Source organism: Pleurodeles waltl, chromosome 8, assembly GCF_031143425.1.
Source record: "Pleurodeles waltl isolate 20211129_DDA chromosome 8, aPleWal1.hap1.20221129, whole genome shotgun sequence".
Lineage (NCBI taxonomy): Eukaryota > Metazoa > Chordata > Amphibia > Caudata > Salamandridae > Pleurodeles > Pleurodeles waltl.
In genome coordinates, this window is record NC_090447.1 from 1,392,157,860 (window position 1) to 1,392,175,279 (window position 17,420).

Sequence of the window (17,420 nt, forward strand, 5' to 3'; positions counted from 1 at the left end):
ACTGCGCGCCGGAAATCAATGAAAGACCTTGCAGCGTGGGAAGAAACGACGCATCGTCTGTGCTGTATCGGGAAATCCGACTCACACTTTCCCTTTTCCACGTATCTCCTGCTCTGCGGTCTCCGTGTGCGTAATTTTGACACAAACCAGGTACTTTGTGCACACAAGACAATTGTTGATTTTTAAGACTTAAAACTCTTTTTATACTTGCAAAAGTGATATCTCAACTTGTGCTTATTGAATCTTGATCGTTTTGACCTTATTTTAACCAGATAAATTGCTTTTATTTTTCTAAACCTGTGTGGTGTATTTTTGTGGTGTTTTCACTGTGTTATTGCATGGTATATTGCACAAATACTTTACACATTGCCTTCTAAATTAAGCCTGACTGCTCAGTGCCAAGCTACTAGAGGGTGGGCACAGGATAATTTGGATTGTGTGTGACTTACCCTGACTATGTTTGTGGTCCCTATTTGGACAAAGGTGAATACCTCTGCCAACTAGGGACCCCATTTCTAACATTGGTGAATATGATAAAACTGAGAATTTTCTGTGAACAAACCTGCGCCAACATGCACAGGCTGCAAGTTGGTACCCTTTAAAAGGGGGGAGGGGTATGTTTACGTGTACGTACTAACCAGAATCATAACCATATGGATGTGGTTTCCGTTTGGGGAGAATTTAGCAGCCAACATAATAGCCAGTGTAATAGGCTTTGTAGTTGTGCTGCGGTGTAATATAATTTGAAGTTAGGCATGTCCAAGCCTCCCTTTTCTAGTGAACGATGCGTTGTGGGCAAGGCTACTCGACGCAGATCCTTCCCCCATAAGAGTTCCAGCATCAGGCTATGAAGCATGTGAAAAATGATCTGGGGGGCACCAGTGGTAGTGCAGCCAAATAATATAGCAAGCTAGGAAGCACAAGCATCTTGGCGATCATCACTCGTCCCAGAGGTGAAAGCAGTAGTGAGCACTAGAAGGGGAGTGATCCCTTGATGGATCAAATAAGTCACCCATGGTTGCCTTCCCTGAGATTAACAGTGGAATGGTATATCTGTATTCCTAGATATTTGAAGGAGTCATGGCACCACTGCCAATGAGAGATCAGGAGGTTGGCTCTGGCCTGTACTAGAATTTGAGCAAGGGGGGATAGGCAATACTTCATCTAGTTTACCCTGAGCTCGGATATGTTACTGAAGGTGTCTAGAAGGACCATTATACCTGGAAGGGAGAACGCGCTATTGCGCAGATGTATCAGCTCGTCATTGGCATAAAGTGGCACTAATGGTGGGTACTGAGGTCTGGGATTCCCCATTGCTGTGCATGCAGGCGCAAGCGGGAGGCAAGTGGTTCCATCACGAATAGTAATGAGAATAGAGGGCAACCTTGTCTGGTGCCACAGTGAATGGGGAAACTATTGGAGATTACCTGCCTCATTTTTACACAGGCTAGAGTGTGGGTATACAAAGTGCTTATCCAGCTCAGGAATTCCGGGCCAAAACCCATGCAGCAGAAGGTCTCCAGGCGATAGTCCTAACTAAGGGTTTCAAAGACTTTTTTTTAATGTTTTAGGATACTGACACCCTGTTGTGGTACATGCTTGGGGTGTCATGAAGCAAACATAGGAGGTGCCTGTTTTTCAGAAATGTGCCATGCCCACTGAGAAAGCCCAGTTGGTCATCATAGACCAGGTGACCTATCAAAGAGAGGTTTCTGTTTGCGAGTATTTCACCTAGCACTTTACAGTACAGGTTAAGTAGAGACATTGGCCTGTAAGAGTGTACTTCGAGAGGGTCCCTACCGGGTTTGGGTAGGACAACTATGAGTGCTTTGTGTAGGGAGTCCGGGAGTTGGCCTCGTGCTCTGGCTTCATTAAATATTTCTAGTAATGGTTGGGCAAGATGAGCAGAATAAGTATAGTAAGGTTCTACCAGGAGGCCAACACTACCTGGTGACTTATTTCGAGCCATCTGACCCAGTGCAGTCAGAATTTCCTTGAGCTGAATCAGCTTGTCAAGTTTGTTTCTCTGCGGTATGTTAAGGTGAGTCAGAGGAAGGATGTCCATGAAGGTAGCCAATTGCCCGGGAGTGGGCGCAGGACCTGCTGTGTATAGTGTGCAAGAATAGTCGTGAAAGGCATAATTAGTGGCTAAATGTGTATTAACTAATTTGCGGATATCTAGCCTAATTGCCCCCATTGGGTTGCGGTGTAGTTCCTCACAAAGCAACCACTCTAGCAATCTGCCCGAACGGTCACCTTCAGAATGTTGCCTAATCTGGTGGTGCTTGTAATCTTGTTTTCATAGTCGTGTGTCTGTTTCTTTGTTTTTTTCAGAGGTCCTATAGTTTGTCAAGGTTGGAAACATGCAATGCGACTTTCTTTTTTAATTCACATAGGTCCGACTCTATCTAGTTCAGCTCATGGCATAGGGTGCGCCTGACTCCACATTATGCTGAGAGGCAGTGGCCACATAACACCACTTTATGGGCATCCCATTCTGTGGCACGAAGGGGGGTGGTTCCCTTGTTGTGGTTAAAGTATTGAGTTACACACATTGCTGGTTCCTGTCTAAACGGGGGATCAGAGAGTGCTTCAGTCTGGGGGCGCCATGTTGGGATACTTGTGCGTGGTGTGCCCTATTGTCTTTCAACCTTTAGCGGACAATGGTCGGACAGGGTACGAGCTAGACATTCCTCTCTTGCGACTGACTGGACTAGAAACTCCGTTCCCAGAAACAGATCTGTTCTGGTATGTGACACGTTGTATTTTCCAATGTTTTTATTGTAAGCAGATAACTTCGAGGTACATCAACATCCACCCATAGGTAGCCAGTACATCTCCTAGTCCTCTTCCACCTTCGCTCTCCTCCAACCGTCCTCCCTGGAATTCCCACATCTCCAAGTTCCACCTATTACCTCACCATTTCTAGAATCTCATGTCAATACATAGTGCATTACAGTGCATGAAACCATAACACATCTCCCCCCTTACAATCCATTAAATATAATAGAAACATTGTAAAGAAAATAACTATAATACAATATATATACATATAAGAAAAATTTAAGCATTACAAAAGAAAAAAAACATTGAATAGAACACATTCTCAGGATGTACATCATTTAGACAAAAATGCAACTTCTTAATATTTCACAAAATCTGAGAGATGCTTGGGATAAACTCTGTTCCTCACACTCCGCCTAAACTTCCCCCTCACACCTGGATCGGTTTTCACACGCACACCTGGTTTGGGAAGTGAGTCCTTCAATTCCCTTCCATTAGGACACTTGGCAAGACGAGACATACTCCAAACTTCTCCATTCTCAAGCACAACCATGTTTTTTTTTACTTCCACAATTTTCTTAGGTCCCAAAATTTTGAAACACCTTTATGACACCAAACAGGCTTTTTAATAAACACCAAATCTCCTTTAGACCAATTCCTTTGTTTTACACTCATCCTTGCATCAAATCTCTTCTTGTACTTATTTTGGTTCTCAACTATTCTGGCCTGAATAGATTTAAAAATAGGTACATCTCCTAAACTTTGGGACCCAGAATGCAACCATGAAGGATTCAATTTGGAACCTGCCAATCTGCCCTTCAAAATGCGAAAAGGAGACATTCCCGTAATAACATTAGGTGCATTTCTATGAGCCCATAACTTTTCTCTCAAAACACTCTTCAAAGGCAATCCATGCTCGAGTGCCACTTGAGCACTCGCTCTCACCAATTGATTAATCTTCTCCACTAATCCATTGGCTTGAGGAGCATATAACGCAGTGCGGTGATGAGAAATAGCTAAATCCTTAAGAAAATTCCTCATCTCCAAAGAAGTAAATTGCACCCCATTATCAGTAACAACAATTTTGGGAATACCCTCACATGCAAACACTTCAGTCAAAAATTCAATCACATTTTTTGTAGTGATAGAACTTACACAACTAGCAGTAACCCATTTAGAGGTGTAATCAACAAGTACAATTACAAATCTCTCACCAGGCGGTAACAACTCAAAAGGTCCAACTAAGTGTAAACCTAATTTGACCCATGGCTCATCCGGAACAGGTAGAGGAGACAAAGGAGCAGTTCGTACTACTTTAAATTTATCATTACTAGCACATTGCACACAATCCCTAACGACTGCTTCAACTTGCGTGTCCAATCCCGGCCACCAATAGCGTTCTCTAAGACTGGTAAGATTTTTACCCAAGTGTCCATCATGGGCCAAATTAATTAATTTTCCATACAACCCAATAGGAGGAACCAATCTATATCCCTGTACAAATTCCCTTCTATGATGCTAAGTTCATCCTTTACACCCCAGAACGCTCTAACATCTACCAAGCATTCATTCAAACATGGCCACCCTTGTACAACATAGTTCATCACCGTTCCACGAACAATATCCTTACTACATTCCTCCCTCCACTCCTCCTCATCAAGAGCAGTCTCTTTAATCCATGATATTGGAGAAGGCTCATCAATACCACAATCCATCACCGACATTCTAGAAAGAAAATCTGCAGGAATCTTTTTTTTCCCAGGAAAATATTCCAGTGAAAAATTTAAATCCAGTAAACTTTCAACCCAACGCCTAATCCTAGGTGTGGTGTTCTCATTATTCCTGCATGCAACCAATCGTACTAAAGGTCTATGGTCATTTCTGAGAGTAAATGGTAAACCCCATAGGTAAAACTTGAAATGGTTTATAGCCCAGGTGCAAGCCAGTGCCTCACGCTCTATCACAGAATAGCGTTCTTCCGCTCCCTTAAGGGAACGTGAGGCAAAAGCAACCACTCTCTCCCTTCGCCATCAACCAGTTGAGAGAGTACAGCACCCAGACCCTTTAGGCTGGCATCAGTAGATAAAATGGTCTTGCGTTTAACATCAAAGTGACCTAAAGTAGGTATTTTGCCAATATCTTCCTTTACTGCTTTAAATGCTTCATCACATTATGTGGACCATTGAAACTGTACCCCTTTCTTTAAAACAATTCTCAAAGGTTGAACAACGCAAGCAAAGTTCTTAACAAACTTCGAGTAGTATTCAGCAAGACCAAGAAACGACCTAACTTGATCTTTACTAGTAGGTGTTGGTGCAGACAAAATTGATCTGGCCAATTCTAATTTGGGCTTGATGCCATCTCCAGATATAGTGTGACCAAGGAATGAAACTGTATTAACTCTAAACAAACATTTTTCTCTCTTCAAAGTCAAACCATTACTTTTTAGTCTTTTAAGCACAGCTCTTAGAACCACATCATGCTTAACTGTATCTTCTCCATAAACTAGTATATCATCTTGAAAGAACAAAACGGAATCAAAACCCTTGAGTACCTCCTTCATCACTCTCTGAAAACAAGCGGCATCCTCAGAAATCTGAATGCCCCCAAAGGAGTAACGAAAGAGGTAAGATGTCTTGACTCTTCATGCAGCATGATTTGGTGATATGCTGCTGACAAATCCATGACACTGAACACTTTAGCACCAGTCAGCATAGTCAAGGTTTCACTAATATTTGGTAGTGGTTGACGGTCCACCCATATAGACTGATTAAGACCCCTAAGGTCAACACATAATCTTATTTTTTTTCCATCGTCTTTAGGGACCAAAACTATGGGGGCCAACCATTCAGAAGCCTCAATTTCTTCTATGACTCCTAAATACAATAATCTATTAAGTTCTTCTTGTAAAGGTTGCAACATCAAATGGGGAACTTTCCTTACTTTGTATACAATAGGTTTAGCACTCAATTTTAAAATGATTTTATGTTTAAAATTCTTTAGTAAGCCTAATTTGTCACAAAAGACTTCAGGAAACTCAGTCGCAAACCCCTCAACATCACTTATCTTGGAAACCGAAAGGACCTGGTCCGGAGCATTTGGGTTCAAGATTATTCCCAAATCTCTTTGATGACGCCAACCCTAAAAGATTATTACCACGCTTAGCTACATAAACCTTTCCTACGGTCTCACGCCCTTTAAACTTAATTGACATTATTGAGTAACCAAATAAATCAATTTTCTGCCCGGTGGAATGAGCTTGATATTATCATCTCCAAAAATTCTTGCCCAATTCTTGTCACCTATCAATGTAAAAGGGGATCCAGAATCAGCAAGTACCGTAACAGTTCTCTCCCCAATGTCAATATCACATTTAGGCATAACCAGTTTATCACCTGTATTTTCCTTAGATTGTAACTCCCCCGTGTCTGTGTTATTAATGCACAATACAATTTGCTAACCATCAACTGGCTCAGCAACCATATTTAACTTAGGACTTCTGCAAACCCTCGCTAAGTGTCCCTTCTTCCCACATCTCCTGCAATTAACATTCCTTACAAAACATTTGGGATTGTTTGCTAGATGACCAACATTTCCACATTTAAAACATCTAAATTTTGAATCTTTCTGTACATTGTTACTGACTTTCATTTTTTCTGCAATTTTTTGTACTAACTCATTCTCACAAATACTATCTGAAGTTGAAATCGTAGCTGACATAGCTAATTGTCCAGAGTCTATATGAGTACCAGTGATGGGACCCACATCTTTTATCTCTTTAACCCAAAGGATGGCTTGTTCAATACTTTCAGCAATTATAATTGCTTCATTCAACGAAGGATTCTTAGCCAACAACTTTTCTTGAACTCTGGGATTGTTTGTGCAACGAACCAATTGATCACGTATTAAGGATTCAGTTAAATTTGCAAAGTCACATGTCTGAGCCAGTGATTTAAGTGACGCAATATAATTTCCAACTCTCTCATCTTTCGCTTGAGACCTCATAAAAAATGTGTGTCTTTCCATAACAACATTGATATGACCATCAAAATGCTTCTTCAGCATCATGAGAGACATTTCATAAACATCCTTTGGTTCACCTTCTCCCGAGCCAATGTTTATGAAATCAAGCCTATCATAGATATTACGTCCCTCAATCCCCAGATTGTGTAATAGAATTCCTTGTTTCCTTGCTGGTGAGAATTTCTCTCCACCAGTACCAATCAAGTAAGAGTCAAATAAGTTTATCCATTCTTCCATGGCAGAATAGGTTTGCCACGTTCTGACAGAAATTGAGGTGGTTGGGACATGCTGAGAGGAGAATGATGCGACATGGTGCGTGTTGATAAGGAGATAAATAAATATGTAGTAAGTTAATAGTAGTTCCAAGCCGTAGGTACAATATACGTTGTCTAAGAATCTTGTTTGGATTCTACAGTTCAAAGTAGGTCAGCACCCTAGTTGTTAGTTCTTAATAATCCTATTTGAGTTCCACGGTTCAGAATAGGTCAGCACTCTAGTTGTTCACTTTTTTTCTTCCTTCCGTTTTTTTTTTTTTTTAACTTCCTGGGAGTAATATCTGGATACGCGGTGCTGAAGTTTGTTCACCAGTAAAGACCGAGGTAAATTGCATAAAATACTTCTTAACTATATAAACAATATCCGTAGCACGATAAACATATGTTATTCGAAGGTAGGAGTTCACGCGCACACAAAGCCAAACTCGTTGGGAACACGAGCGCCACGCGCGTGTACAAAACATATGTTATTCGAAGGTAGAAGTTCACGCGCAAACAAAGCCAGGTGCGTTGTGGACACGAGCGTCAGGCGCGTGTACCTTAACGGTACAACTTAAACTTGTAGTTTCAAAGAAACACTTCACTTATCATCAATAGCGTTACATCAAATTCCAAATAACAAGGGCTTGCCGCTTGTATTCAGACAAATGCGATGGTTTAAACGAGCGCATATGTGAGAAATTTGAAATCCGCGTTAGTTCTAAAAACGAAATACGTCCTCCAAAACATCAGAACAGCATTTCAGATTAAGAAAACTTCAAAAGTTCATACTTGCGAAATCAGTTGTAGATGTTACATTTCTCCTTTGACACAGCGCTTAATACTCCAGCAAAACACGAATGTACACGACGCGTGGATTCTTGGAAAAGGTGGATGTTGCGATGAATAGCTCGTCGCCAATGACACGTTGTATTTTCCAATGCTTTTATTGTAAGGAGATAACTTCGAAGTACATCAACATCCACCCATAGGTAGCCAGTACATCTCCTAGTCCTCTTCCACCTTCGCTCTCCTCCAACCGTCCTCCCTGGAATTCCCACATCTCCAAGTTCCACCTATTACCTCACCATTTCTAGAATCTCATGTCAATACATAGTGCATTACAGTGCATGAAACCATAACAGTATGCATGTCGTGTACTGGGGAGTAAAAGGAGCATTCTCATTCTGTGGGATGTGCAAGGCGTCATAGGTCATGGAGCCCCCTGTTTGACACCCAGTTGTCAAACCCTTGGGTGACCTTCTTACTTAATTCTCCATGGAGCAGTGGCTGGGACCTATTCATGTCCGTGTCTGGTGTGCAATTAAAGTCACCCCCCCAAAGGCAAGTTGCAGTTCAGTCATGGAAGAGGACAGGTGAGCACTGCAAGAAATTCACTGTGTTAGGTGCATAAATACCTGCTAAAGTAATTGGGAACCAGTCCAGTTGATCATCTTGTATTTTCCCCCTTCATCCACAAGGAATTGTGTCATCCACAAGGAATTGTGTCATTTTGTATAGGACTCCCGGGGCTATCCAGATCAGTACTCCCTGGGCAAACACTGATATATTTGTACCATAGACCTGACCCCTCCATTTGGCCCTAGGTTTCTGGAGCTCTGAGGTTGTAAGGTGGGTTTCCTGTAACATGGCTATGTGTGTGTGACGGTGCTTGAGGTAGGCATAGACCTTGTAGGGTTTGGTGTGTGTTACCACACCCCTCACATTCCATATCAGGATATTGTAGCGTAGCGCAGGCATGTTAGTGCGGGTGCCCATTGCATATCATGTCATAACAATAGGAAAACAATGGGTAATGCACTCCATGCCTTCTCCTCCCTGTGCCCTCCACACCCACCACTGGGGCCTGGGGTCGCCATTCCCCCTACGTCTCCACACCAACCCACCCCAAGTCTGCAATACTAAAACATGTAACAATACACAAAACCGTTCAAAAAAGTACCCCCCCAGCTGATGGCGAACATGCCTATTGCCAAATATCCAAAAATAGTGTGCTTCACAACTACAATCATTTGTGGGGTTGAACGTGTCCATGCGAAAGTCTCTTAGCCGGTGTGTGTACCCTAAAAGTGTCTTACTGCGTGGCTTCGGCCCATAGAGTTTGCTGTATTTGCGCAACCAGCCCCCACATAGTCATTGATGCTTCCTGCTGGCAGTGTCTTCACAAGGGCAGATGAAGCAGGATGACTCAGTCTCGCACTCGTGATGATCATTTTAATCGCATGCAGGCACCTGGAGGGAACAGGAGGGAATGCTCCCCTCTTCGCACATTCTCCTTGGCTCTCAGCACAGGAATGCATGGCCGGGACATTGACGGGGGCTCCACATGGAGCCGCCGCCAATGCCTCTGTGTGGCGGGTGCAGCTGCACCCATCACGCAGAACACTGCCCGAAAATCGAGCAGTGACCTGCACGATGGGGCACTGCACAGGGGCCCCTGCACTGCCCGTGAACTTTTCAGCATCGTAAAAGAACTCTCCAACCCAAACACCACCGCCAATGACATCACCCCCTCCCAAGAACTATGCGACTCCCTAGCAACCGCCTTCCACTGAAAAATCACGGACATCCACAACAGCTTCAACTCCCCTCACACTCCAGACGCTCCTACCCCACCCACCATGAACTCCACCCTCTCCAGCCGACTGACCTCCTGGACCAACATAAACGACGACGAAACCCGCAAGACCATGAACTCCATCCACTCCGGATCACCATCAGACCCCTGCCCACACCACATCTTCAGCAAAGCAGACACTGCCATTGCACCACACCTATGGAAAACCATCAACATCTCCTTTGAAACTGCAAGATTCCCGGACAGTTGGAAACACGCTGAAATCAACGCCCTTCTCAAGAAACCAAAGGCGGACCCCAAGGACCTGAAAAACTTCCGGCCCATCTCTCTGCTCCCGTTCCCGGTGAAGGACATCGAGAAAATCGTCAACACTCAGCTCACTCGGTACCTCGAAGACAACAACATCCTCGACCCCTCCCAGTCCGGCTTCAGACGCAACCACAGCACCGAAACCGCCCTCCTCGCCGCCACAGACGACATCAGGAGCCACCTCGACAATGGAGAAACATCAGCCCTCATCCTCCTAGACCTATCAGCCGCCTTTGACACCGTATGTCACCACACCCTAAAATCCCGCCTCCACGCAGGAGGAATCCAGGACCAGGCCCTCGAATGGACCGCATCCTTCCTCGCCGGCAGAACCCAAAGAGTCCGCGTCCCCCCTGTACCAATCCAAAGCCTTCAACATCATCTGCGGCGTACCCCAGGGCTCATCCCTCAGCCTGAAGCTGTTCAACATCTACATGGCCCCCCTCGCACAAGTAGCCCGTCAGCACAACCTCAACATCATCTCCTACGCCGACGACACCCAACTCATCCTCTCCCTCACCAAGGACCCGCACACCTTCAAAACCAACCTCCATGAGGGACTAAAAGCCATTGCCGACTGGATGAGAGACAGCCGGCTAAAACTGAACTCGGACAAAACAGAGGTCCTCATCCTTGGGCGCACCCCCTCCGCCTGGGACAACTCATGGTGGCCGCCCACGCTGGGCCCCCCACCGACACCCACCGACAGCGCACAAAACCTCGGCTTCACCCTCAACTCCTCACTCTTCATGTCAAAGCAGGTCAGCACCATCTCCTCCTCCTGCTTCAACACCCTCTGCATGCTTCGCAGAATTTACAAATGGATCCCAACAGAAATAAGAAAAACAGTAACCCAGGCCCTCATCAGCAGCAGACTCGACTACGGCAACGCCCTCTACACCGGTATCTCATCCAAACTCCTCCAACGCATCCAAAACGCCTCCACCCAACTCATCCTCAACATCCCTCGCCACTGCCACATCACCCCCCACCTAAGAGACCTTCACTGGCTCCCCATCAACAAGAGGATCACCTTCAAGCTCCTCACCCACGCACACAAGACACTCCAACACCGGACCATCCTACCTGAACAACAGACTCAGCTTCTACACCCCCACCTGGCATCTCCGCTCCGCTAACCTCGCCCTCGCCTCCGTCCCCCGCATCCGACGCAAATCTTCCGGCAGCAGATCATTCTCGTACCTTGCCGCCAAGACCTGGAACGACCTCCCGCCGGATCTACGACAGACCCAAGACCTTCTTTCCTTTAGAAAACTACTCAAGACTTGGCTCTTTGAGCAGTAGCAGCATCCCCCTCCCTCCAACCCCCCCCAGCGCCTTGAAACCCTCACGGGTATGTAGCGCGCTTTACAAATTGATTGACTGATTGATTGTCACTGTTTTCCTGGTATCCTTGGGAAGCCATTTGATGATCTTTCTCAGCATCTTAAGGATGTGTAAGCAGGTGGAGGTTGTTGTGCTTACTTGGCTGTCATATCAAGCTTGTGTCCAAAATGGTTTCCAAATTTCTTATGTCTGTGGTGGGCATGGTTGAGGGTCCAAAGGTTAGTAGGCCCCCACTTGGAGCCTCAGGCGGATGCTTTCTTTCTGAAGATCACTACTTCATTTTTCCATGGTGTGGGTCTTGTCAAGGAGAGTACCATTTGGGTATGGTCAGTGTAGAACAGTATGTTGATGCTGCATGCTCAGATGACGTCCGCTTGTGGAGTCATGTAAATGTTGAATGATGTTGGGCTGAAGGATGATTCTTGGGGTACTCCAAAGATTAGTTTCTTGGCATTTGACGTGTAGGGTGGCAGGTTGATTCTTAGTGTCCTTCATATGAAAAAGGAACAGATCCAGTTGAGGGTGGGCCCTTGCATCCCTGTCTCATATAGCCTTCTGATCAGGGTTAGGTGCAAGACTGTATCGAAGGCAGCAGAGAGGTCCAGTCATATACAGGCTGTTTTGCCTCCACAGGTGTAGGATCCTGATGTCGTTGGTTGCTGCATGAGTACAGTCTTGGTGCTGCGGTTTGATCGCAAAGTGTGTAGTGTCTAGGAGGTGGTGTGCGTTGAAATGGTGAGAGAGTTGTATGTTTATGGCTTTTTTTTCATCAATTTAGCTAGGTATGTTAAAAGGGAGATGAGGTGGAAGTTTTCTAGTATCACGTGGTGTGCCAAGGATTTCTTTAACAGTGTGTTGACAATTGTATGTTTCCAGACATCTGGAACCGTCTCAGAAATGATGGAAGTGTTCATGATGCGGTTGAGGACTTTGTTGATGGAAGCGGCTTGCGTGATGCAGCTATGGTTGGGGTAGGGGTCTGTAGATGCTCCAGAGTGGATGGTTCCCATGATATTGGCTGTTTCTTCTGTGGTGGGTGTTTTCCAGGCTTTCAGGTTTTTGCTGTTGGTGTATGAGGGTAGGCTGAAGGCGATGATACAAGAGTTTGTCTGAAGGCTGATGTATACTGTTTTGATTTTTGTCACTGAAGGATGAGAGTTTATTACATAATTTCTGAGAGGAGGTGATGCACTCTGTGGTAAAAGCTGGGGAGGTGAACTCTGATGAATGTGTAGATTTATTTTCCGCTGTTGGAGCTTTTGTCTATGCACTCCAGTGGGACTTTTTCTTTGTTTCTTTGATTTTTTTGGGTGGTAGGGTATCAGGGCTGTCCTGTATGTCATTTTCTTGGTGCTTCTTTCTCCTTTTTCTTTCCAGTTGTTTGCAGTGCTGCTTTGATGCACAGAGTTCCTCAGTGTACCATCTGCCCTGTTTCTGTATTCTTCTCTGTCTGGAGTGCCTAGGAGTCAGTACATTTTGTGATCCATTGGTCGAGGTTTTTGATGCTGCTGTTTTAGGTTGCTGGTGGAGGTTTGGATCAGGCGCAGGGTGTTTACCCACTTGGAGTCCTGGATGTTGCATTAGCATTGTTTAGTTATGTTTGTGGTGGTGTGTCTGTTTAGGCGGGGCATACTGATACGGAATTGGATGATGGCATGGTCGGTCTAGGTGAGTGGCATGGTTGCTGTGATTTCATTGTTGTTGAAGGTGGTAAATACAACTTCGAGGGTGTGTCCAGCAGAGTATTTGAGTCCGGTGATGTGTTGTGAAATCCCAGGTTCTCTAGGCTCTCAAGTAGTCCCGTGGTTTTGGATTTGCTCTTGTATTCAAGGTGGAAGTTGAAGTCTCCTCTTTGAATGTAGTTACAGGAGTCGATGACAAAGGCGGTGATGAAGTCAACTATGTTGTCAGAGAAAGTGGCTCTAAGTTTCAGGGGTCAGTATATGAGGGTTCCTCCTAGAGTGTATGTTGCTGACACCTGTATCTTGAAGTGCAGTTGTAGGGAATTGTGGCTTCTGTGGTAGTAGTGCAATCGAAAGAGTCCTTGATTATGATTGCGATTCCTCCTCCTGGTCTGTGTTGACGGTCTCGATGTCCAAGTCTGTATCCTGCTAGGATAGATGTGGTGATGTCAGGTACTGACTCAGAGGTCAGCCAAGTGTCCGCAAGGAAAAAGAGATCTGGACCGTTGTGTAGGATGTCCCAGGTTTCCAGAGTGTTTGCTGAATAAGAAGGTATTTAGGAGAATATATGGAAATGTGTCTTCCGCACCCACCTGCGTGTATCTAGGTGTGTACAGAAGTTGTGCTGTTAGTGAGTGGTGTGGATGAACGTGTTGGGTGTCGTGTTGCAGGTGAAGTGGCAGTGGGTGCAGACGAAGTCTTCCATGTGTTAAGGTGCAACCCAGCAGCAGTGCGTGGATGGGTGCCCCGGGTTCAGAGCCCAGAGTCATTGAAGTAACGTGGGGGGTGAAAGGGCCAGGGGCTGTGGTGCTAGGTGTGGACAGACATAGATGACTTACTTTTAAATAGACCCTAGGAGGAGTGCAGGAGGCAGTGGGCGTGCCAGACTGGAGTGTGGGATTGAGCGACAGCACATAGGAGGCAGAGAGAGCCAAAAAGAGGCTAAGAAGAGAGAAAAAAAGCACAAAAAGGGTGAGAAACGGCACAGAAGTGCAGCAGAAGGATGAAAAGGTACAAAATCAGAGACAATAATAACAAAAAGTGTAAGGAAAGGGCAAGAAGGCACAAAAAGAAATTGTTAAAAGTGCAAAATGAAAGAACAAGAAAGGAGTGAAATGGCAACGGAAGGGAGAGGCAGCGCAGGTGGGCAGTAATGCACAAACGGTGAGAAAAATCAAAAATACAGGGAAGATGCACAAAGTGACAAGAAAGGGCAAAAAGAGCGCGAAAAGAGCAAAATGACAGAAAGAGCGAGAAAAGAGCAAAGTGGCAACGGAAGGGCGAGCAGAAATACACAAATAGGGAAAGAATCAGAGAAAAGAGCTAAAAGCCACAGGGGATGATAGAGAGTGTGGGAAAAGAGCAAAAGGCAGCAGAAGTGTGAGCAAGAAAGACAAAAGACAAAAGGCAGAAGTCAAGGGAGAGGTACGAGCGTGCAGACGGAGCTAGGGGCGGCACAGGCACGAGAGGAAGCAGGAGAGGAGCCTCAAGGCGCTGGGGCCGGGTCCGTGAGAGCCTCGACCAGTCGGAGGACTGATCCAAGTACTTCCGGGGGCAGGGGCCTGGACACCTGCTGGGCACCAGCTTAACGCATAATAATTTATTACAGTTGAATATCTATGTATGTAATTTTCTGATTACAGGTGACTAGTGTTGTGACAACTAGACTACAAAAGAGAAAGTCAGAAGCAGGACTTTATACATGTATTACATTCCATCTATTATAAAACTAATTAAAAAAAATGTAAGAGACAACTGATAAAAGGGACTTATGTAACCCACCTTACAACCTCAGTAAGCTCAGCTGGCTCGTTTCTGTGATAAGTACAAAAAAAAATAAAAAAAACTTGGCTGCAGCAGTAGGCATGAAATATGAGAAATGTGCTACGAGCAATAGACAGCCTGTAACTCATGGTTTTATTTATTAAGGCCTTACACCAGACATGGAACTACGGCGGCCTCTCATGGGCCAAGACATTCTGTCGGATGGGCTCTCAGATGAGGAACAGGATGTTGAACTAATGCCAGTGGACAAACAGGACCAGCTCGAGGACCGAGAAGGAATCACGTGCGTACTGCTGAATAGCTCTGCGTTTTGTTGTTATGCCTGTCTAAAAATTAATTGTGTACACATATTTCTCAGCAGTGAAACTGCCGCGCAGGTCTCAGAGTATTTTATGTATTCCGTGGGTTTAGAATGTTCTAATATTAAGATTTATGGTAAGTGCGTTTGTAACAATTGTTAGGAGGAGGTGTGGAGGGTCAGATTAACTATTCAGCTTTTATTAAGGATTATTTGTTGCTAAGACAGTCTTTCTACTTTATGGCCTTTTTTCATGCTGCGCATGTTTACAGCGGAGTTTGCTAGTTGTCAGGTTATTTATATTCAGGGGCTGCTATGATGCCTGTAAAACAGTGAGACGATTTAGTCCAATGTTTTATTCAGGATCCCGAGGAAGGTGCTTTTCATGTTTTTTAAAACGAACTGAGAAAATATATATTAAGTCCAGAAATATCGCAGATAAATATAAGCTTAAGGATGTTGTAAAACATCTAGAAGCTGAATTATTCTCTGTAACATAGTTTTGTTTTTTATGTAAAACTATTTATTTCAGAACCCGATAAAACCTGAAACTGAAGCATAGCCAGTGCAGACATAATATAAGTTTTCTTATCCTACCCTTGCTTTTAAAATACCATTTTTATTTGCTCTGTATAAACTCACATGACCCTTTCGTCAACCTTATCTTAGTTGTACCAAGTAAAAATAACTTAGTTTTTAAGAGTGGCTAGGAACCAGGGGCGGCTCCTACGCTATGGCGAAGGAGTGTCGCCCCACTGGATAGTAAACTGTTGTTTTATTTTTCTGCTTCTGGCACAGCCAGCAGTGCAGGGAGGGGCTGGGATGGGTCACGGGAGGGAGGAGGAGGAGGGGAGAGTGCACCTAAGTGCGCATGTGTGTTTGTTTAGCCGGCCTCAGGCGGATGGCCAAACATGCGCACTTAGGTTTTTCCAGCCTGACTGGGTTTAACAGCCGGTCTGGAGAAACTGCACAGACCCCAGGGCTGTGTCTGAGCGTCAGTCACTGCTGCTCAGACCAATTCTGGTGCTGCTTTCATGCAAGGTTTTGCATGAAAGCAGCGCCAGGATTGTTGAAGAGCCTGTGCTGGTGTCCCAGCACTCACTGCTGGGACACCAGGGACACTAGAAAAAGAGAAGCTTGAGGTGACAGGGACGGAGGCAAGGTAAGTGCTTTTTTATTTTGTATTTTTACCTCGTCTCCATTCCAACACCAACACCCCCTGTCCCGCACCTGGCCCTCCATCTCCCCCCACCCTCCAGAGTTATGCGGCTGCTGCTGGCTAGGACAAGAACTTAGTTGGTCTTCTGTACCAAATTAACGTAAAACGCACTAGAGCGGTGTACTGATGTGTGTATGTAAAGTTGTGTAACTGTGGGTGAAATACATGGAATATATCACAACACTACATTGTATATTCCATTCACAAGTTGCACTCTGCTTGTTAACGATTGTAGTGCATGGTCATGAGGCCTTGCCACGTGATAATTTGCTGATAGGGCAGCCATAGTGTATTCTGTCACTGCATGCACACAAGACTGCTTCTCATGCAGTCATTGACGTTTAAGAGGTGGGGGGGGGGACTTTAACCAAAGAGAGTCAGAGGAAGGAAGATGAGTAGTGCGAGAACCAGTGTGGTTGACCTTAGGAACTGTGTGTAGAATACATGTCTTGGTCTTCTACTTTGGTAGGAGTCATGAGTCGTTTTAATTCTTAGGAAAGAAGTACATGCCACTGGTTTTTCAGGAGGGAGCCCCAGAGCTTACATAAAATTGGTTAGGGTGGCCTACCTGTGAGCTGGATATCGTGCACTAAACTGTGCCCTTCTCCCGTCATTGAATGGTTACAATGGTTTCTGCTGTCCTGTCCTCAATGGGACATTCTTAGATTTCGTTGAGGTTGAAATATAGTAGTTGATACATACCAGTGCTTACTGCTGTGGTTATGTGGGAGATAAATGTAATTTCTCTAATTTTAATTGCTACTCATGATGCACTCCGGACTTTTTTTATCGTGTGTTTCAGGTTTGTGCAAACACTTATACACCTTCTAAAAGGAAATATTGGAACTGGGCTTTTAAGCCTCCCTCTTGCAATGAAAAATGCTGGCATGCTGGTAAGTGTGGATTTACTTTTTTTTTTTTTTACTATTTCTTTTCCAGGAAAATCCTGCTTTAGAGTTAAGAAACAAACTCTAAAGAAGCCAAAGAGTAATGTCGATGATATCGACTTTTAATAGATGACTTATTTACATCACTCATTCCCACATTAAAAACGAACCACATCAGACTTCTTATCCAACCACAATCTTAGTGTCACCTGCATATTATGACTAGACTGATT

General features: G+C 44.7%; 1 protein-coding gene across 2 annotated transcripts in view; it reads left to right on the forward strand.

Moving 5' to 3' along the window:
- The window catches only part of SLC36A4 (solute carrier family 36 member 4), an 820,425-nt gene that overhangs the window by 166,178 nt on the left and 636,827 nt on the right, over positions 1 to 17,420 (forward strand). For both annotated transcript variants that reach the window (XR_011194611.1, XM_069202450.1), the window contains exons 3-4: positions 14,928 to 15,066; positions 17,103 to 17,193. Coding sequence is in view for 1 of the 2 variants with exons in the window: in XM_069202450.1 (XP_069058551.1) it covers positions 14,928 to 15,066; positions 17,103 to 17,193 (230 nt within the window). In the remaining variant the exon portion in view is untranslated. The remainder of the gene's footprint in view (positions 1 to 14,927; positions 15,067 to 17,102; positions 17,194 to 17,420) is intronic.